General features: G+C 44.8%; 1 protein-coding gene across 1 annotated transcript in view; it reads left to right on the top strand.

Annotated features, from left to right (window-relative positions):
- LOC147902982 (uncharacterized) overlaps window positions 1–22,097 on the top strand; it is a 437,346-nt gene that overhangs the window by 2,478 nt on the left and 412,771 nt on the right. The window contains exons 2-3 of the mRNA XM_087373981.1: window positions 3,568–3,678; window positions 3,799–3,924. Of these exons, the coding sequence (XP_087230107.1) occupies window positions 3,568–3,678; window positions 3,799–3,924 (237 nt within the window). The remainder of the gene's footprint in view (window positions 1–3,567; window positions 3,679–3,798; window positions 3,925–22,097) is intronic.

Here is a 22,097-nt window from a genome sequence, read left to right as displayed (position 1 = left end):
ACGGTTTTTTGGGGATAAACAATTTCTAACACAGGTCCTTGCGCTACTCCTCTCTTTTCTGTGTCTAAACTTTCTTGTTTATTCTTTTCCAAACATAACGCATTTTATTTGAGGTCAACTCAATAAATGGAGAGACAATTTCAGATTATACTTTGATAAAAACTAAACAAATCCTAAGAAGGATCGTAAAGCTGTCACATTTTTAGGTACTAGCCACACTAAAATTGTGGGCTTCATGGGGATGGGCAATTTAGATCATAGCACTACGGCGATCAAACGGTGATGCTTTGGTCTTCAATGTTTAGTCAAGGGGCAGGCTATCTAGTTCTACACATGATATTCTGTTGGGAGTTTCCTTTTAGCCTGTTAGTATTACAATGGCACCTAGATTTGGATCTGCTTCTTCTCTCTTTTGGCTCATGGAGGATTTGGCTTTATGAAGATGTCCCAATAAAGTGTTTACGGTCGGATCCTGGAGAGTCGGAGTGGATTGATGAAGTGCACCGAGCGAAGGGAATTCCCATCTTTCATTACATAGTCAATAATGCCAAGAGATTTCAGCTCGCCTGTCGAGGCTAGAGGCCCTCCGGAGCTCCTCATCAGGAGAGTTTTAGATTTCTACGGATTTGCAAAAGTTTTTGGGAGGAGACTATGGAAATCCCTTAGGAATAGAAAAATCTTACTCTCCTTTTGGATTTTATTCATGGAGAGATTACAATGAACCTTTGGCGGTCCGATTTTGGGTGGACTCTACTTGTCCTCGTTGCCTTTTTGGTATGGAATTGCACACAGGCGAGGATGATATGGAAGGGGATTGCCAGGATATCGAGTACATTTGCTCCTTTCCCCTTGTTTATGACTTGGGGCTCGGTGGCTTGGCTCTCCCTTTTAGGGCCTCAGGTCTTTTATGAGAGGCATGATTCTTCTGAGGATCTCTCGATTCGATGACATTTAGTTGAGTCGTCCTCTCTGGATGATGTTCCCTTTTCACAATTCAAGCCCCTGCATGCTTCTGTGGATTCTTCTTGGGAGATATGGCGATTATTTCAGCATGTCGTATTTAGAGAGTGAGATGCATAGAGGCTTGGGATTGGTACTCAGGCCCACTCTTCTCACACATTTGGCCATTATCTGGAGAAATACTACACATATGCTGATGGCAATTCGGGTGAGCATGTGGGGAACTTCATGGGCAGCCTCTGCTAGGAGTGTTATTTTCCTTAGGGCATGGAGGATCTACCCCTTTCTCTTGGAGTCCATAGCAGCCTCAGCCTTGGTTTCTCTCTTGTTCGCTCTGAGGAGCTGTTTATTATCCCCTTTTAGGGTGTTCATTTTTATGCTTGCATGGTGAATTTCCTCCTTCAGCTTGCTCTCACGGGTTTTTGGCTTGTCCTGAGGAGGGAAGGCTTTAGTAAAGGTGTTTCTGTTTAAGAAAGGGAAAATGATGTGGATTTTTTGCTATTTTGGTCCCAATTTTTTATCCCCCTTTCTCTCTCTCCCCATTTTTTTCTCCCCCTATCTCTCTACCCCCTTTCTCTCTCTCTCTCTCTCTCTCTCTCTCTCTCTCTCTCTCTCTTTCTTCTTCCTCTTCTTCTTCTCTTAGCTTCCAGGGCATGCCTTTTGAATGTATTCAACTTGTTTTTATACTTAATGGAAGTCTTTCCTTGCAAAAAGATAAAGATAAATTGTAGCCACCTTCTTTGGATCCATTTCAACCTCAATTAGGAGATATAATGGAACCTAGATATTCTAGCTCAACCATGCATAGCATAGTTTCTTCTTATTCACGTAGAGACTAGCTTGTCTTAGGGTACTAAACACTTTTCTTAAAGTTTCCCACGTTTAGCAATACTTTTACTGTAAACCAATATACATCAATAAAATGGACTATGAACTTCTCAATATACGAGCATAGTGAATCATTTGTCAACATGATGAATGTAGCTGGAGCATTGGTAAGCCCAAATGGCATTACCAAAAACTCATAGTTGCTTCGAAAGCAGTCTTGTGCACATCTTGAGCACACATTCCAATTTGTGGGTAATCATATTTCAGATCTCTTTGTACTAAAAATCACATCACCGTGCAATGAATACAACAGATAATCAATTCTTGCCATCGGATATCTGTGCTTAATATTCAACCCTTGATATCTGTGCTTAATATTCAACCCATGATTGAAAGGTACCATCTTTCTTTTTCTTTAATATCACTGGTGAACCAAAAGGTGACAAACTGGTTAAATCTGCCCCAACTTGAGTATGTATGCACCTCAGCTTCTTTCATAAAACTCAGCGTATGAGTATTTACAGGTTCTGCCTGAGGAATAAGTTCAATCTTATGTCGAACATTTCCTTTCGAAAGTAACCCGAATGGTAATTCATCCCTAAAACAACTATAGAACTCACCAAGAATCTGATTGGCTAATGAGGCAGTCTTCCCATCTTGCATGGCCAAGGAATCTGTAGGGGCATCCACACATGACTCAACAGATGCACAACAAAGAAATTAAAACTCACATGGAGTCTTTTGAACATACCTATTCAAGATCAAAGGACTTTGAGGAAGACCCTTCTCACCTCAAAGTATACAACATACCATCCAGTTCAAACTCATAAATGTGCTTAGGCCAATCGACAACCTCATGTTTATTGGATGTCATACCATTCCAAGAGCTATATCTGCGTGAGTGATTCTACTAATTTCAAAATTCAGCTTCTCCACATAGTCTTAAATGCATAGCTCCAACTGCGTGACCATTTGGTCCCACACCTCAATTGGACTCCCATCCACCATCCGGACTGTATAGGCATAGTTAGGTGGGTCAGTTTTCAGCTTCAGTGTTTGGAATGAATAACATTATGCATTGACTCTGAATCAAACAGCACAATGACATTATGCTTGGCAATTTGCCCCTTCTATTTTATCAATCCCATTTTGGCAAAATCTCAATATCCCAAGTCATTCTGGACTTCGCAATGGTGAATGCCTCATCCCAATTGTGGATCCACCCTTCGATGACATCTGAGCTCTTGTCAACCATCCTTGCCACATATTTCTCTGGCCTATCGTTTGCTATATTAGGGCATTTTTGTTTACCCTTTTCCATCATTTGAACACTTGATTCACAGTTCTATTATCCCTTTTGTCTTATCCTCTCTTGAAGGTCTGCCTGTCAAAGTATGGATAGCCTCTTCCTATCCCTTGTTAGCCTTCAACTGCGGAGCCAACAATTTTTGTAAGGCATCTTCTAAGCTCCTAATCCTCACGTTCAACAAATGTGGTTCGTGTGCCATTGGGCGTTATACCTATGTGAGAACATGGAATTAATATTCTTAGGAAAAAACATAATACCACTAATATGGAAGTTTATTCTTGGTATATATGTCCTTGTATATAGAAGGATCATTTTATTTAATTTGAGATTGTATTTTGGTGTGAAAATTAATTTCCTGATATTGGAATGCACAAAGTTTTAAATATATTTTCCTTGGAAGCAATAACTTTGTTGAGAACTCATAAACGATGCTTATTTAGTACTTGCAATTTTCTATTTCATATGAGCAGGGAAGTCGAAGAAATAATTTGTGCTATATTGCATCAAATACTTTAATCCACATTTGTGGAAACTCTGTGCAGCTGTTAGACCTTGAGACAATGTCCCAAGTTAGTCTGCCGGTAAAGTGACGCACCTACCAAAAGATTGAGGTTTTTAAAAGTTTTATGATTCGCATGGTTATGCACTCCTTTCTGTAAGTTTCTGCGTCCCTTCAGTAATTAATCAACCCTTGACTACAGAGCACGGGTGGTGGTGGTGTTGGCTCCATAGCTGTGCATCCATCAAAGGCCTACTTTGCTGTGTGTGAAAAGGGATTTCATCCCAGCATTTACATTTATAGCTACCCTTCATTAGCTCAACATAAGGTACTTACTTGTGTCACTTCTCATCAGTTATGATTCCACTGTTGATAGGAGAATAAATTTTTATGCCTGATGAAATCTTGTTTTCATATACAAATACATGGCATGATTGGACATAAATTGCATACATGAGCTTGTTAGGTTTCTAATATCAGGAAGCTATGAACTCTTATACTTTTTTGCTCAAGTGACAAGTGGTACATGTAAAAGCCGCGGCTTGCATTTTCCTTTCTAGACAACAAAAGCCCCCCCCCAAAAAAAAAAAAAAAAAAAGAGAGAGAGAGAGAGAAAAAAAGAAAAAGACTAATAATAATAATGAAAAAAAGTTGAAGTTTTTCTCCCCAATGAGATAGAATTCTTTGAAGTATGAAAGAAACAGCCAAGAGCAAAGGTCTCAAGCACTCAAAATATAGGAGTATGTGCAAATCTTGAAAGAAATCATGAATGTGGTTGAAACACCATGCCAGTAAGACTGGTTGAAACACCATGCCAGTAAGACTGGGTGAAGAAAGGACAAAGGACTGCCTCTCGAGTCTTTGAGAAAAATCATCTTCCCGGCCGATGTAGACTAGTGTTGGAAATAGAGGATAGAATCACTCACACCTCACTCCTGATCTAGCTCATACAACACTCAGAGAGACGGAGAGAGAGATAGAAAAAGCTCAGATGTATTCTTCCACAATCGTGGGCAGAAAAAACCTCAAAGGATGAGCGTGTACAAACAGCCAAGTGAAGCTGTCAAGATGCTGAGTCTACTCCTCTCCCTTTGCGCGCTTGCCTATGCAATGCTTTCTGTGCAGGTGATGAGAAATCAGGGGGGGAGAGGGGGCTTTTTATAGGCCCTTGCTTGGGCTGAAGAAAAATGACCAACAGAGGGTCGGCCCCCTGCTTGCAGCACCAACCTCAAGGATGCCTTCACCGACCAGGTTGGCTGGGCCAGCCCCATATGCCCAGCACATGGGCTGCTGATACAGACTGTAGATCCTGCCACTTTTCCTGCTCCATGAGGTGCCTAGAAGGCGGCACCAATCTTCCCTTTGTTGCGCGGGTTCCAGCCAGGTAGGTTCTCTGCTCCCCTACCCCCCTATAGTCTCCTGCCCCCTTGTCCCCTCAAAACGGGGGCTCACACAGGTGGGGCAGTGACTTTTCTAAACCCCCTCTCAATGACACAAGTGTGGGCAGATCCCCATGCATCGAATGAGGTGTTCCATCTGCTCCCTGGGAAGTGCCTTTGTGAAGACATCTGAGATGTTATCGTTGGTCGGGTAGTATATCAATTCTATGACTTCTTTGTCGATGAGTTCTCGAACAAAGTGGTAGTGGACCTCGATGTGCTTCGTTTGTGCATGAAACATGGGGTTGTTGGCGATGGCTATGCAACTGGATGTCACACATAACCACAGTCGCATCTTCTCGGGCCACATTCATGTCCTCCAAGATCCACCTGAGCCACAATGCTTCATATGCCGCTGTACGCAGCCTTGTACTTCGTCTTTGTAGATGAAAGGGTGACAATAGGTTGTTTCTTACTCAGCCATGACACAGCTCCAGATGAGAGTAAGAAACAATATTTAGAGGTCGATCTCCGAGTATCAATGTCACCTGCCCAATCACTATCATAGCAACCTCCCAACTCAATGCCTCTTGTATAAGTGATGCCGTAGGTGCAGGTCCCCTTCAAGTACCTTAGCACCCTCATACCTGCATCCCAACGAGCCTTCCTGGGTGTGGCGGAGAACTGACAAAGCAATCCAATTGCGTAGGAAATATCTGATCGGGTATTGGTGAGGCAAAGCAAACTCCCCACCAAGCGTCGATACAGTGATGAATCAACTAGTTGAGATGGATCACGCATACTCAGCTTCAGACCAATTTCCATGGGAGTCATTACTGCTTTGCAATTTTCCATCTCAAAGTGTTTGAGCAATTCTTGCAATATTTCTCCTGTGAAATAAAGATACTGTTCTTTCCTTGCTTCACCTCTATCCCAAGAAAGTAGTGAAGTATGCCTAAGTCAGTCATCTCGAACTCCTCCATGAGAAGTCTCTTCATATACCTCCTCCTCCAGGGTACCATTCAAAAATGTAGACTTGACGTCCATCTGAAAAATAGGCCAACTGTGATAAGCAACCAAGGGAATGACTGTCCGAATAGTCACCATCCTAGTTGTGGGGGTGAAGGTCTCGTCGAAGTCAAGTCCTTCTGACTATGCATAGCCTTTCACCACCAATCTTGCTTTGTTTTGTACTTGTCCAAGTTCCCATCTGACTTGAACTTAAGCTTGTATACCCATTTAGTCCCAATGACCTTCCGTTTGGTTGGTTTGGGCACTAAATCCCAGGTCTCATTTTTGAAAATGGCATCCATCTCTGCTTGCATGGCTTCCTGCCATTTTGGTATATTCTTCGCTTCCTGGAAGGAATGGGGCTCCGCAAGCTGAGCCACCAAAGCGTAGTTCATGGAGGGAGTCTTCATGTATCATTGAGACCGTCGTGCTCCGGAACTGCTCTCGGGAATGTTCGTGACCCATGAATCTGCTAAAGTCTTTAAATACCATTGAGGTAGCTTCTTCTTTGATGGAGGTGCTTTTGATGGAGTTGACTTGGGAGCTGTGGCATGCTCCTCCTCCTCCTCCTCGGGGTCTTCAGTCAGCTCCATCTCTCGGATGGTGACCTTGGGTGGGGGTAATGCTGGAAGTTGTGAAACCTCTTCTACAGGCTGTGGCTCGGACTCCTCAAAGATCACATCCCTGTTGATAAGGATCTTCTTCTTTTCCGGGTCAAAAAGGCGATAGGCCTTGGACTTTTCATTGTATCCCGCAAAGATATAGCTTCGGCTATGGGGATGAAGCTTTGTCCACTCATCTTTATGCACATGCACAAAAGCTTTTGAACCAAAAACCCTTCAATGAGATATTGTAGGATTCTTACCATAGTAAGCTTCATATGGAGTCTTGTCATCAACAACCTTGGTCTTGGTTCTGTTGAGGATGTGAACGGGAGTGTTCACGGTTTCACCCCAATAGGCTTTCGAGAGATTCCTCCCTCGCAACATGGTCAACCTTGTCTCTGTGACGGTCCTGTGCTTCCTCTTAGCAACTCCATTCTGCTGAGATGTGTGAGCTGTAGTGAGCTATCTCTTGATCCCATGCTTCTTGCAGAATCCATTGAACTCGGTAGAAGTGAACTCTCTTTCTCTATCGGTGCGGAAGGATTTGATTACCTCCCCGCTCTCCTTCTCTACCTGGGCCTTCGAGTCTTTGGATTTCTCAAAAGCTTGAGATTTCTTGGCCAAGCAGAATACTCACGTCATGCGACTGAAATCATCCACTAATACAAGAGAATACCGCGAACCTGCGAATGAATTTGTCAACATTGGGCCACATATGTTGGCGCGCGTGAACCAACTCGAGCGGCTTCTTGGCCCGTGATGAGGTCTTTTGTGGGAACTTGTCCCTGTGTTGCTTGCCTTCCATGCAAGCCCTGCAAACACGATCATTGCCTGCAATCAGTGGAAGTCCATCCACCATCTTTGTCTTCTACATCTCAAAGAGAGTGCCATAGTTGACGTGACCGAACCACTCATGCCACAATTTAGATCTGCCATGGACCCCGTGCACCAACAGAGCGTTGAGTCGATATAGCCCATGCTCCTCAACACCTTGAGCCACCACCTGTCCATTTGCCTTGGATTTGAGACGGTGACTTTGCCATTGTCGAATAAGACCAACATATTGTGCTTGTCCATCTAACTGACTGACAAAAGGTTGTTGCACAAATTCGGTACATACAGTACACTGCGTTGCTGAATAAGACCAACATATTGTGCTTGTCCATCTAACTGACTGACAAAAGGTTCTTGCACAAATTCGGTACATACAGTACACCGGAAATCAACACTTCGTTTCTTGCAGTCGTGATGAATGGAATACTACCGACACCCTTCACAGGGCATGATATTCCCCATAGTGACCTTTGGAATCAGGATGCATACCTTCCATGGTTTCGAACCACTCCTTCTTATTGGACATGTGCTTTGAAGCTCCACTGTCCACATACCAACCTTCCTCTCCCTCACTTACTGCATAAGCAGAGCAATACTCGGTGATGATGAAGAGAGCGCCGGTCGTGACATTTGCCGATTCGGTCTTTGGCTCCTCCTTGAACTTAGATTCCTCCTTCTTGAGATCCGTCTTCTTCTTGCGGCACTCCTTAGCAGAATGACCAAGCTTCTCACAGTAGAAGCACTTCATCAGTCTCTTTTTCTCTGCATCCTCGGTCTTGCTTTTGTTCTTGGAGTCTTTGAACTTACCCTTGCTGCCAGGCTTGTCCCTTGCCACGAGAGCCTTCTCGTCCGATTGAGTAAACAAATTTTCTCGAGCCTCTTCCTGCAATAGTAAAGGCCCAAGCTCCTCGAAGGTGAGAGGCTTGGTCCTCTGTCTTGCAGCAATGACCGTAGTCACGAAACTCTTAAAACTTCGAGGTAGTTTGTGTAAAGTGAACAATGGCAGATGACTTGAGTCTACCTTCTAACCAAATGTCGCGAGCTGGTCCCTTACCACCTTGACTTTTGTTAGATGGTCATGAACATTGTCTGTCTTTGTCATGTCAAGATTGTACAATTGATGTTGGAGCATCAGAATTTGAGATGTGTTGTCTGTTTCATACAGATCCTTCAGGATAGCCCACGCTTCTACAGACGTTTCGGCCATCTGGATGTGCGGAAGAACAGAGTCTGCCTTGGTCCCAATGATTAATGCTAGGGAGTGGGCATCTCTCTCTTCCCAATTCTCAAGCTCTCCACCATCTATTGGAATGACAATCTTCCCCTTGTTGTCCAGCGAATCTTCCAGCTTTGCCTCCACCCCCGTTGTCAACTTTCACAACTTTCGAGCCATGAAATGGCTCTAGATTTTCACCTTCATGATCGGGTAGTTCAACCCGTCTAGCTTCCCTGACTCTCCGAATTTTGCGATGGTGAATGAGAGGAATCTGGAGGAGGAGGAAGGAGGAGAAGGGGCTGAAGAGGCAACAGTAGAATCTTTGTCCTCCATCCTTGATGTAATAAAGAATAGCAAACTGTAAACTGAATTCGCAGCGGAGAACTTGACCATGTGGCAAACCTGAGTGTCGATTGGAGTTGCCTACTTGCTGAGGTACTCCAATCTAGAGCTGTAAACCTTGCTCTGATAACATGTTGTAAATAGAGGATAGAATCACTCATACCTCACTCCCAATCTAGCTCATACAACACTCAAAGAGTTGTCAACTTTCACAACTTCCGAGCCACGAAATGGCTCCGGATTTTCACCTTCCAGATTGGGTAGTTCGACCCGTCTAGCTTCCCTGACTCTCCGAATTTAGGGATGGTGAATGAGAGGAATCTGGAGGAGGAAGGAGGAGAAGGGGCTGAAGAGGCAATAGTAGAATCTTTGTCCTCCATCCTTGATGTAATAAAGAACAGCAAACTGTAAACTGAATTTGCAGTGGAGAACTTGACCATGCAGCAAACCTGAGTGTCGATTGGAGTTGCCTACTTGCTGAGGTACTCCAATCTAGAGCTGTAAACCTTGCTCTTATAACATGTTGGAAATAGAGGATAGAATCACTTATACCTCACTCTCGATCTAGCTCATACAACACTCAAAGAGACAGAGAGAGAAATAGCAAAAACTCAGATATATTCTTTCACAGTTGTGGGTAGACAAAAGCTCAAAGGATGAGCATGTACAAACAGCCAAGTGAAGCTGTCAAGATGCTGATCCTACTCCTCTCCCCTTGCGCTCTTGCCTGTGCAAGGCTTTCTGTGCAGGTGGTGATGAGAAATGAGGGGGGGAGAGGGGGCTTTTTATAGGCCCTTGCTTGGGCTGAAGAAAACCGACCAGCAGGGGGTCGGCCCCCTGCTTGCAGCACCGACCTCAAGGGCGTCTCCACCAACCAGGTTGGCTGGCTTGGGCCATCCCTCCTGCCACTTCTTGCTCCATGAGGCGCCTAGAAGGCCGCGCCACTCTTCCCTTTGCTGCGCGGGTTCCAGCTAGGTAGGTTCTCTGCTCCCCTACCCCCCTATAGTCTCCTTCTCCCTTGACCCCTCAAAACGGGGGCTCACAGGTGGGGCAGTGACTTTTCGAACAACTAGAAGTCCCCTATATCCTGGATCAAATGGCCAATAAGGTATGTCCAGACGCTAGCCATGGTATGAGGTGGGACCCAACCTGGGTGCCATCTATTGCCTTTGTACATCTGGATCTCCAAATGTGCCAAGCAATGATGCTTGCAATACTCTCTCAACTTGTGTCCTCCAATGCAGGTGGAGGTCTATACTAAGAGGTAGGAGTAGTATCAAGTTGAAAAAACTTTACAAGATGGGACAAAACCTGCCTATAAGTCCTGCAATCCCAGCCCAAATGATCCTGGTCCGTTGATTTACTGCAATCCCTCCATGAATGAAAAGCTAGAAGAAAAGAGTGACTTTCTTGTTCTTCAATGATTCAAAAGCCTCCTCCAAAATGAATTTTGCAAGTTTGGAGTGATCTTAAGCTCTAGAGCTCTAGAGAATCTCCATCCTCTGGCTCTAATCTGCAATTTCCTGGCATTAGTGACTGCAATGTCAAAGAATGGAAGGCCCTTAGAATGATTGCTTGAAACAATCCACTCCCATGCACCTAGGCCCCATAAAGCCATAGCCTCCAAATACCAAGGGGGGTGTCCTCCAAAACCGGGTAAGCAGAAGGCTTTACATGTGATAATATCAAGTAAAATATGAATTGATATAGCATCAATAAATTCAATCATCATGAATCTACCTTGAGCATAGATCTATCTTGAAAATCAGTATGAAATTTACTGTTCTTTGACTGCAAAGTCAACGAATGGAAGGCTCTTGGCGTGATTGCTTGTAACAATTTACTCCCTACACATGGGTTCCATCGAACAAACTTTTTTGGCACATCCCAGTAAAGCCATAGCCTCCAAATACCAAGGGGAATGTTGTCTGAACTAGGGTAAGCAGAAGGATTTGCATGTGATGGTATCAGTAAAATATGGATTGATATGGCATCCATAAAAATCAATCATCATGAAGGTACCTGGGCATATTTGTATCTTGAAATTCAATATGAATTTTACCACCCTACTCAGTTGGTTGACTTAGTATCGTTTACTACAGGTAAAAATTTATTTAGTCAAGTCACAATCTTTCCAAATAATCCGTGTGATGTAGGCCTGATAAGATGAAATAGGTTGACATATTGAAAATCCATTCCAATATATGCAATCATAACTGTCTGCTTATAGTGATAGAAAAAAAACAAAAACTGTCTCTAAATTTCCAAATCTTAACTTACACATCTCGAAGTTCACCAAGCAAATAGTCTCTCTCCTTTCATATCACTAAGGTTGAACAGATGATGATATGCGTAGGGGGGCCATCCAGTGGAGCTAATGACAGCATAGCTAAAGATAGTAAGCAATCCAAGAAAATAGACCCTTTTTTTTGAGAGCATAAAAGAGGGATTTTCAAAAATTAGATAGGTCAAACTTTTGGTTCACTTATATACGCCCTAGGAGAATTAGCCAGACCAACTTACTCTTGGAAGAGGGCCTCTGTTAAGAGGTTAAGGTATCAACTGGATCCCGGAAAAAAAACCCTGGGGGGGCCATTACTTCAGGAACATCCCCAAGCAAGATAGCAAGCCAGTCTGAAGTACTTTCCACACCTTCCTGGCATGAGGACATGACATAAAGAGAGAAAAAATGTTCTCCTTCTGTCCAGGGAATCTTTTTTTTTTTTGCAAGAAAATCCAGGGCATCTTTTGCATATGCCCCCTTTGCCAATTCTTTCCTCTCTAGAGTTAGACCATATGGCCTTATGAGAATGAGCCATAACAGAGCGGACATGTTTTCAGGAATGTTCTTCTACCATATTTTGCAGAATCCATTCTTCCAATAAAATGAATCATCTGCCCTTTCCCATCTATGGTTTAGCATCTAGGTCATCTCACTGGCATTAGCTTGAGCGGTAGGGACAGCAAGGAGATGTGGGCTTTCTTTACAGCTAATTGTTTAACTTCAAACCTCATGGAAATGCCCAGCAATCTGAAAACTTTGCCCTTTTGAAGTTGGTGCATCCTTTTTAAGCTAGGATAGGTTGATCCTTTGAGAGTAACATGCAGTAGCCTTTCTTGAAATGATTGAAAGTCCATGCACTCTAAAGTGACCACTATATCTTGAGGGGGATTCCTGGGCAGTGGGAGTTAAATTGGTATCACCAGCCCTGAGGGGAATTCTATTACTTGGGGCGAGATCTCCATGAGTAAGTCTCCTCCGAAAAGCTGCCATCATCCTGGATCGTCTGGAGATGAAGCGGCGAGTACGTCCCCTATGTAACAAGATCCTGCGGCATCTACAAACCATCTCATATGTACATCCACAGGGTGGAGGCATGTGTCCTGTGTGAGCTCTGACCTCCTCGTGCTCCTCCTGGTCTCTGTCCTCTGGTATAGCGTGTGCCTGAGCTCTATCAGGCTGGGCTCTATCACGCTCCGGTCTGTGCTGATGGTCTCTGAGGTAGTCTCGTCGAAGCATAGTGGCCTCCCTGACATAAAGAGCTAGGCAATGCTGATCCTCGTAGTCCATCACTCGTGAGAGAGGTCCCACAGAGAGAGAGAGAGAGAGAGAGAGAGAGAGAGAGAGAGAGAGAGAGAGAGAGGGTAGGCTAGGGAGAGAGATAATGATACTTAAAGAGAGACATAATGAAATGGAAATGAAACAGCAAGAGCAATGAACAAAATGAAAGTACTCACATGTAGACCAAGGAGCTTGTAGGCTTGATACTCGATTGATGTGACAAGTGACAAGTACAACTCTTATATAGAGCACACACACACATATGAGTACCAATGCATATGGGATAACTCCCAATGTGACACGTGGCATCCATAGGACACACTAGACTAAAACTCATACTAGGACTCACTAGAACAAATCAAAACTGACTCAACTTGACTCCATTTCCTAACATGCCCAACCTACTATGAGATCCGGGGGCGTTACCACTGTCTCTACCTGGAGGGGAGTGGTTTTGGTCCTCTTTCACGACTGATCCATTTCCATGACCAGGTCTGTATTAGGCTCTATATGATGGAGATGCGTCGGCACAGGGAGAAAAAACTACGACAAATCAGAGAGCAACAGGGGATGGCAAGACCACCACAGGTGACAGGACATAGAGGCTAACCGGGCACAGCGACACGTCACAGACTTCTATACATTTGAGTCAGCCCCAGGACATAGCGGAGTGGAGGAGGAGCTAGCCGACATGCGAGCAGCCTGGATTAGCAATCGACACTATACCACCGAGAGAGGGACACAAAGACCACATGCGTGACAGAGAGTGCCCAGAGCACATCCTATTGAGGTTTGACCTATCACAACTTTCCTCATCAAGGGGGACCGACAGAGACGAGGGGTCACTCTGGACATAGCCCAGAGATTTCAGAGAGCGAGGAGACCGCGTCCCCCATTGCTATAGCGCGAGATAGCTCGACAGACGCAGATACGAGATATCTTTGCAGGCCATCAGAGAGCCATCATTGTGCCAGGCTTTGGTTTTTGATTCCGATTCAGAGTCCCAGCCCCGATATTGACTTGCTTTTTAGTTTGTACCTGATACTGGATAGATTGATTTGGTCCACTATGCAGTTGTAGTTGACTATTTCTATTCATGATTATGATTTTGCTAGCATAGATTAGTACTCAGCAAGGGCTGTAGCGCGCCCTTTGCTTCAGCCCACTGAGGCTTGTATGAGTCCACTCTTTTGTGTACTTTGTCTCATAGGCCCGCGAGACCTCCCGTGGACGTAAATACATCTTTCTTTCTTTCTTTCTCTCTCCGAAGAGATATTGCAGCTATGCAAGCAACAATGCAAGGAACTCAAACAACAGATTAGCAAGGGAGAGGCAAAGATGATGGAATGGAAAGATGTGGTCAAGAAAGGTACAACAGCCCCCAAGAAAGAGTTCATTTTGAAAGTTTTGGAGGAGGATTGCTTTCTTGGTGAGAGACCTTGAAGTGAGAGACACTCCAATGGCGGATGCCAAAAGTTTTGTTTGATAAGACGGGGGTCAATTTCACCTGTGAGACAATCTGACGAGTGGGCAAAGCAGAGACACCTGTGAGACCACTAGTGATGAAGCTCAGGACTGCCATGGACGGATCTACCCTCATGAGTATGAAGGCCACTTTGAAAGGGACAAGGATCTATTTAGATAATGACTTCACTCTCCTACAACAAGAGCATTGGAGGGAGGAAATGGTATATGTGATGGCAGCAAGAGAGGCAAGGAAATGGGCCGCATATAGGGATGGCAAGGTGATTATTCGAGAGCGAGTAGTCAGGGGAGAGAAAGAAGAGAAGGAAGAGGGGGAACTGGACAGCACATGACGGTGTTGGGACCATGGGATGAGTGCACTAAGTGGACCGAAAATGGTAGTGTGGAACTGCAATGGCACCCTTTGGTCTGACCTGGGGGGTTCTACACCGATAGAGACATGATCTTTTATACTGAGACGCATGAGAGCCTGGAGAGAGGACTGCCCATAATGAGATAGGATATACATGGGATTCAGCCCATAGAAGAGAGATGAGGAGAGACAGTAGAGTACGAGGCTCAGTGGGCATGGCTGTTCTTTTCAGATCACACATGAGACCACTCATATCTATGGTACAGAGAGATGAACATGCATGACATATGTGGATACAAGTCCAACTATAGATGCCCAACCGATCTTCATTACGGTGTGCTTCTTCCCCCCAAATACGTCATCCTATGCGCATGAGGTAACTACAGAGGGTCACAACCCATATGAGCCAACTAATGATGCCATTGTGGAGTTCTCCAGGCAGGGAGATACCCTCCTCCTTGGTGACTTCAATGCACGCACGGGAGATAGACAAATGGGCCTACTAGACTTTGCATATGAAAGAGATCCTCACACTAGATGCCACAGAGCTCTGTTGGATGCATTTGAGCACTCGTGGGTGCACTATTTCAGATTTGGGTTGTGCATTTTCAGTTTGGGATTGCAATTTAGATTGCAGCAGAGTGCAGTGATTGGTTAATGTCATTTTTGCAATGATTGCATTGCGTAGTCAGTGGCGTTTCAGAACAGCCAGTCGTACTCCTTTGTCATCTCCAGCTTGCCCACACAGTCAGTGGACTGTTTTGCAGGTGGTTCTTGCCAAGGTGCACTTGTAGTTACTTTACAGTTGTGGATGCCTTTGAGCTCTGTTGGATGCATTTGAGCACTTGTGGGTGCGCTATTTCAGATTTGGGTTGTGCATTTTCAGTTTGGGATTACAATTTAGATTGCAGCAGAGTGCAGTGATTGGTTAATGCCATTTTTGCAGTGATTGCATTGCGCAGTCAGTGGCATTTCAGAGCAGCCAGTCGTACTTTGCATTTCAGCAAGCATTAGTCTGGGATTTACAGGCACATTTGCAGCTAGTTGCACTTTTGGGACTTGCAGTGCTTTTTGCAGGTACATTTGCAGCTTGTGGGTATCCCATTTTGCATCATGTCGACTCTTTCAGACAGTTTTGGCAATTTGTCCGAGCTATTTTTGCAGCCCATACGCTTGCACTCTCAGGTACATTTGCAGATACTCTGCATTGTTGGGTGCATTTGTAGTTACTTTACAGCTGTGGATGCCTTTGAGCTCCGTTGGATGCATTTGAGCACTTGTGGGTGCGCTATTTCAGATTTGGGTTGTGCATTTTCAGTTTGGGATTGCAATGCATTTGAGCACTCGTGGGTGTGCTATTTCAGATTTGGGTTATGCATTTTCAGTTTGGGATTGCAATTTAAATTGCAACAGAGTGCAGTGATTGGTTAATGCCATTTTTGCAGTGATTGCATTGCGCAATCAGTGGCATTTCAGAGCAGCCAGTCGTACTTTGCATTTCAGCAAGCATTAGTTTGGGATTTGTAGGCACATTTGCAGCTAGTTGCACTTTTGGGACTTGCAGTTCTTTTTGCAGGTATATTTGCTGCTTGTGGGTATCCCATTTTGCATCATGTCGACTCTTTCAGACAGTTTTGGCAATTTGTCCGAGGGTGACAAGTTGGATGGACCAAACTATGCCTTGTGGTCATTCATGCTTAAGAACATCTTGGTTGGTAACGGCTTGTGAGATATTGTTAGTGGGGATGAGGTGAGGCCAGCAGGCTCATCTACATCCAGCACAGCTTCTTCGGGTCAGGCTACAGGCAAACAATCGTCTGCTACAACCCTTCTTGCTATTCCCATAGCATCGACGGAGGACCAGAAGAAGTTTAACTGCCGCAGTGCCCAAGCAATGTTTTTGATTGCCACAAATTTGAAGAGGCACATTATGATGACTATCAAGTTGTGCAAGGATGCAAAGGCAGCATGGGAAAGATTGGCAAACATGTATCATGTTAAGAATGAGGCAAGGGCCATTGCCTTGACAAAGCACATTATGACGACTATCAAGTCGTGCGAGGATGCAAAGGCAGCATGGGAAAGATTGGCAAACATGTATCATGTTAAGAACGAGGCAAGGCCATTGCCTTGACAAATCAGCTCAAGGATCTCAAGATGCAGGAAGGCCAGGCCATCACTGATCATATTGGCAGGGTCACTGATCTACGTGATCAGCTCGCAAGTATTGATGAGGAAACAGAAGACAAGAAGCTCATCTCTATTACTCTCAATAGCTTAGCACCCTCATATGGCACATTCGTTACTTCATTGACCATTGTTCACAGGGCAACCCCACTTCATTGACCATTCGTCACTTCATTGACCATTGTTCACAGGGCAACCCCACTCTCGTTCGATGAGTTGGTTGGGCTAGAAGACAAGAAGCTCATCTCTATTACTCTCAATAACTTAGCGCCCTCATATGGCACATTTGTCACTTCATTGACCATTGTTCACAGGGCAGCCCCACTCTCGTTCGATGAGTTGGTTGGGCTTTTGTTGCAGGAAGAGGAGAGATGCTCATATTTTGCCAAAGCCTCTCGTCAAGGTGAGCAAGCGCTTGCCATGGGTGGAAAGGGCAAATTTCAGAAAAAATTTGAGCCAAAACACAGCCATACAACTCAGCCCAAGGAGGGAAATGTAAGCAATTCAAGCAAAAATAAAAAAAAGGGTAAATGCAACTATTGCAAGAAGCCAGGACATTACATCACAGAGTGTCAAAAAAGGATTGCCAATGACAAGAAAAGGAAAAGGGACAGCTCTAGCAGTAATTTTGTTGCCCCCACCAAAACTTGTGCTTCAGATGCACATGGTTCAAAGTTCATCTTGCCCAAGGTGATGATAGAGATTTTGTGTTTGCTGCATTTAATGAGAAGATGGATGCCAATGGGGATTTGAATGCTGAAAATTAATCAAGGGATGCTTCCCTTGTTGCAAGTAATACATGGTATATCGACAGTGGTGCTACTAAGCACATGACTCCTCGCCAAGAGTGGTTTGAGAGCATCACACCTATTCATGGCAGGCAGGTTACGTGTGCCAATGATGCTTCTCAAGACATCATCGGAGTTGGGTACATTCCTATTCAGCTTGATAATGGGAAAGTTAAGTATATCCGAGATGTTTGGTATGTTCCAGATTTGAGGCAAAATCTGATTTCAGTTTCAAACATTGCCCATGATCAACATATGTTGGTCGAATTTCAGGATAACCAATGCAAGATGAAGGATTTAAAGAAAGGGTATGAGGTTGTAGCAATAGGCACATATGACAGAGGCTTATACAAGCTTGATGCTCAGCCTTATGATGAGAAGGTATTGGCTGTAGCAAATGCTTCCCAAACTGATTTATGGCATGCCAGGTTTGGGCATGTCATCACAGGGGATTGTCCTACTTGTACAATAATAATATGACTCAGGGAATGCAAAAATTGCAGCAACCAGCAAATGAAGTGTGTAAGGGGTGTGCACTTGGCAAATTGCATTGCTTGCCATTCAGTAAACAAGGCAAGAATTGGGTCAAGGCAACCAGAGTGTTGCAGATAGTGCACAGTGATGTATGTGGCCCCATGACTATTCCCACGCATAGAGGAGCAAGGTACTTTGTGACCTTTATAGATGACTTCTCCACGTTCACATGGCTTTTTCTCATGAAGGAAACATCTGAGGTGTTCTATTGGTTTGAGGAGTTTAAAGCTATGGCTGAGAACCAAACCAATTCTAGAATTGGAACACTCAACTCAGATAGAGGGGGAGAGTACATGCATAGTTGCATCCGTACGCGTATGGACCTTTTTTTCGTACACGTTCCGTGCGGCCGTACGTACGGACATCCGTATGGATTTTCGTACGTCACTTGGTCCGTACCTTATAGTTTGATTTGGCTCCTATTTTCTAATCCGTACAACGTGTTTGTGAAGGTTCTCGAATCCCAAGAAAGAACATACGCCCATGAACGGACTCTCCCGCCTGCACACTGACCTTGCTGCCTCCAGAGCCTATTTAGGCAGCCCTTTGCCCTCTTCTTCAGCACCTTGCTGCCCTCAGCCCTTTGCCCTCTTCGGAAGAGCCTATTTAGGCAGGCTGCACCCCTTTGCCCTCTTTTTCAGTCCTGAGTCCCGACTCCCCTCAGCCCTTCACTCTTGAGTTTGTGCAGCCTCTACTTGCTTTGGAGGTGAGTGGTCACCGTACCGTTGCAGCCCGCAGCTTGCCTCTACGCTCTACCTGCTCCAAGCATTAAGGTAATTGCAATGGCTGCTCTCTTTTTCCGTTTTGCAGCAAGTGCTCTCTCTTTAGTTGATGCCATATAATAGGGCAGCTTGCAAGGGCTTCAAGCCCTCTTTGGAAATTGTTCCTTTACCCAATGCCTTGGCCCTTATTTGCCCTCTTTTGCAAATTTGCAGCTCGCATATCTGCAAATGGAAAGACAAAAAGGACCAGAATGGGAATTTGTAGAGGCCTTAAAGCCTTTGGGGAAGGGCCAATACACTTGTAAATGTAAATATTGCCCTCATTCATGGGATGGAGGACCGACCCGTATAAGGGCACATTTTCTTGGGCTCACAGGCTTGGGGGTTGACAAGTGTACTGCTCCTCCCGAAAATATGAAAGATACTTGTCGAAGATTGCAGGCAAAGGCGGCCCTGAAAACTGCTGCAAAACAGCTTGTTGAACATGTGGCTGATTTGGGAGATGCCTCAGTGAGTGGTACTGCAAGTGGAAATGCATCTGTTCGTGCATATGAGCCAAAGCAAAATAAGCAGAAGATGTCAAAGGGAGCCTTGGCCAAGGCATGGGAGTTACAGGCACGGAAGGATGCATACATTGCTCTCCGTCGTTTTTTCTTTGTAGAGGATATTCATCATTGGAAGGTGAGGAGCCCTTATTTTTTGGAGATGGTTTGTGCCATTGGCAAGTTGGGCCTATCTTCAAGCCTCCATCCCACAATGTTTTGCGCACAACGGAGCTAACTAATGAAGCAGTATGCATAGATCAAGAGATGCTACAGTTCCGGGATAAGTGAAAAAAATATGGCTGCACCATAACTTGTGATGGTTGGTGATCTGACACTCGGCGCCAGCCTATAATCAATATCATGGTCTCATGCATATTTGGTTCAGCCTTCTTGAAGTCCGTGGACACAAGTGGGCAGTATAAGTCAGGGGAGTACATCTTTGGGATACTGAAAGATGACATTCTTGATGTTGGGGCTGAAAATGTGGTGCAAGTGTGTATGGACAATGTATCTAACTGTGTGCGGGCAGGAGATTTGGTGGAGGAAGAGTGGCCTCACATTTTCTATACTAGATGCACATGCCATTGCCTTGACCTCTTGTTTGAGGACATTGGAAAGCTTGCATGGGTGAAGCCAGTGTTGGTACATGCTAACATGATTGTGACATTTGTTACCTGGAAACACACCGTGTTAGCAATGTATAGAAAATTCAGCAAGAAGGGATTGGTGAAGCCAGCACAAACACGGTTTGCTTACATGTTTATCATGTTAGCAAACTTGTTGATTGAGAGGGTATACAATGGATTGCGCCACATGGTTGTCAATGATGAGTATTGCAAGAAGAAGGTGTCACGCACTATGAAAGCACAACAGGTGTCTTCTATTATATTGGGTGCTTCATTTTGGCAAGATGCAAGACTCATTGTGAAGCTTTGTGCACTTATTTTGAAGATCCTCGCTTGGCTGATAGGGAAGGGGCTACCATGGGACTTGTATATGAACTCACTGATCGGATGGTCGAGAAGATGGCAACTATTGATGGGATTGAATCCTCAAAGCTGGCTGATGTTAGAGCCTTGTGTGTTGACAGGTGGGATATGATGCATTCTCCATTGCATGCGGCAGCTTTTGTTCTCCATCCTATTAGGTGAGAGAAAAATCGAGATAGTGATAAGGAGGTGCACGATGGGTGGATGGATGCCATAGAGCGGTACACCAAGTATGATGTTGGTAGCCAAGGCACCTTATATGATGAGTTGGATATTTGCAAATCCATGTCAGACACATTTGTCGTGCGATTGCAAAGGATGAAAAGAGAATGCACCAAGGGGTGAAATGGTGGGAGACATTTGGGACTCACACACCAAATTTGCAGCGGTTAGCTCTTCGAGTGCTCTCGCAAGGCACATGTGCTTCTCCTTGTGAGAGGAATTGGAGCACATTCTCTCTTATCCATACTAAAAGAAGGAATAGGCTGCTTCCAAAGAATACCGAGAAATTAGTATACATCCATACTAATTTGTGTCTCATTTCCAAAATCAAGGAAAGGGATTTGAGAAGATAGAAGTGACCCTAGAAATGATCAACAAGGAGAAGGATGATGATAGGATGCTAGCGAGGCAAGCAGATACAGAGGGAGAAGACATTGTAGCTCCTATTTTACACTTACAGGAACGATGGATGTTGCTGTAGCTTCGAGCAGCTCTAGTCTTTTGGAGTTCCATGGCGAGGCAGATGAGGATGATAGTGATGAGGAAGAGGAGGAGGAGGGTTCCAAGGTTCCTGCCCAGGCATGAGTCCCCTCACCACCACCTTACAAAGCAATGGCCTGCATTGCACTCCATGGCGAGGCAGATGAGGATGATAGTGATGAGGAAGAGGAGGAGGAGGGTTCCAAGGTTCCTGCCCAGGCATGAGTCCCCTCACCACCACCTTACAAAGCAATGCCCTGCACTGCAAGTCCGGGTCAATGATATTAAGTCCCCCTTCCCCTGTAGGGAGAATAATGGTCTCCCATGCCACCCTCGTGCCATCAAGTCCACTCCATAGAAAATTCATGACTGGTCTAATGAGCTGAGTGATGCAATCCCGGCACCAGAAGAACACACAAACCAGATGGTGGCCAAGAGGACCTGGTTCACTACCACAACTCTAGAGGCAAGGTTGAGTTTGGTTGAGCTCCAAAAAAGGAGCTTTTTCCTTATACTTTCTAATACTGGGGCAAACTGCTGTGCTGCAGAGATGCCCAATCCTACCTGGCATCCCAAATATCTGATAGGAACACCCCTCTGAATCCAAGAAAAGCCAATGTCAACTCCCCAGCGTGGAGTGTCCTCATCACTGATCCAAAAGCCAAAGGATTTATGCCAATTGATGTGTGCCCCTGCATCTGAGCAAAAAATATCCAAGGCTGTCCAGAAAGAATCAAGTGACTGCGAAGAGGCCTCAATAAAAATAGCAGTGTCATCAACCAACTCATAGTCAAGAAGCTCCTGCTCCTGTCTCAAGAGCAATCTCAACCCATAAAGCTCAGCCTGAGATATAAGGAAGATACTCATGGCTTCTGCCACAAAGAGAAAGAGAAATGGGGCTAAAGGGCATCCCTGACGAACTGATCTGGAAATCTGAAACCTGTCACCCCTTACCCCTCCAATCAAAACCTGGCTGTGGGCTGATCTGTAAAGAGTAATCCTGCATCTGAAAATCCAAACCGTAGAAGAGTGCCCTCAAGAAAACCCCAATCTACTCTGTCATAGGCTTTCTCAAAGTCCAGGAGTAGAACTGCCAGCCTCTGCCCGCTCTGCATAGCCCACTCTGTGGCTTCCCAAAAGGAAAAGATATTATCAAATATGCTCCTGCCATGCACAAAGCCTGTCTGAGTATCATGGATGAGGTTTGCAAGAAGGGGCTGCAAGTGGATGCTAATTGCCTTGGCCAGG

Source organism: Dipteris shenzhenensis, chromosome 4, assembly GCF_047967505.1.
Source record: "Dipteris shenzhenensis isolate YYH24624 ecotype China chromosome 4, Dip_SZ_1.0, whole genome shotgun sequence".
NCBI classification, from domain to species: domain Eukaryota; kingdom Viridiplantae; phylum Streptophyta; class Polypodiopsida; order Gleicheniales; family Dipteridaceae; genus Dipteris; species Dipteris shenzhenensis.
Note: the sequence above shows the minus strand (reverse complement) of the source record. Positions and strands in the feature narration are given on the sequence as shown.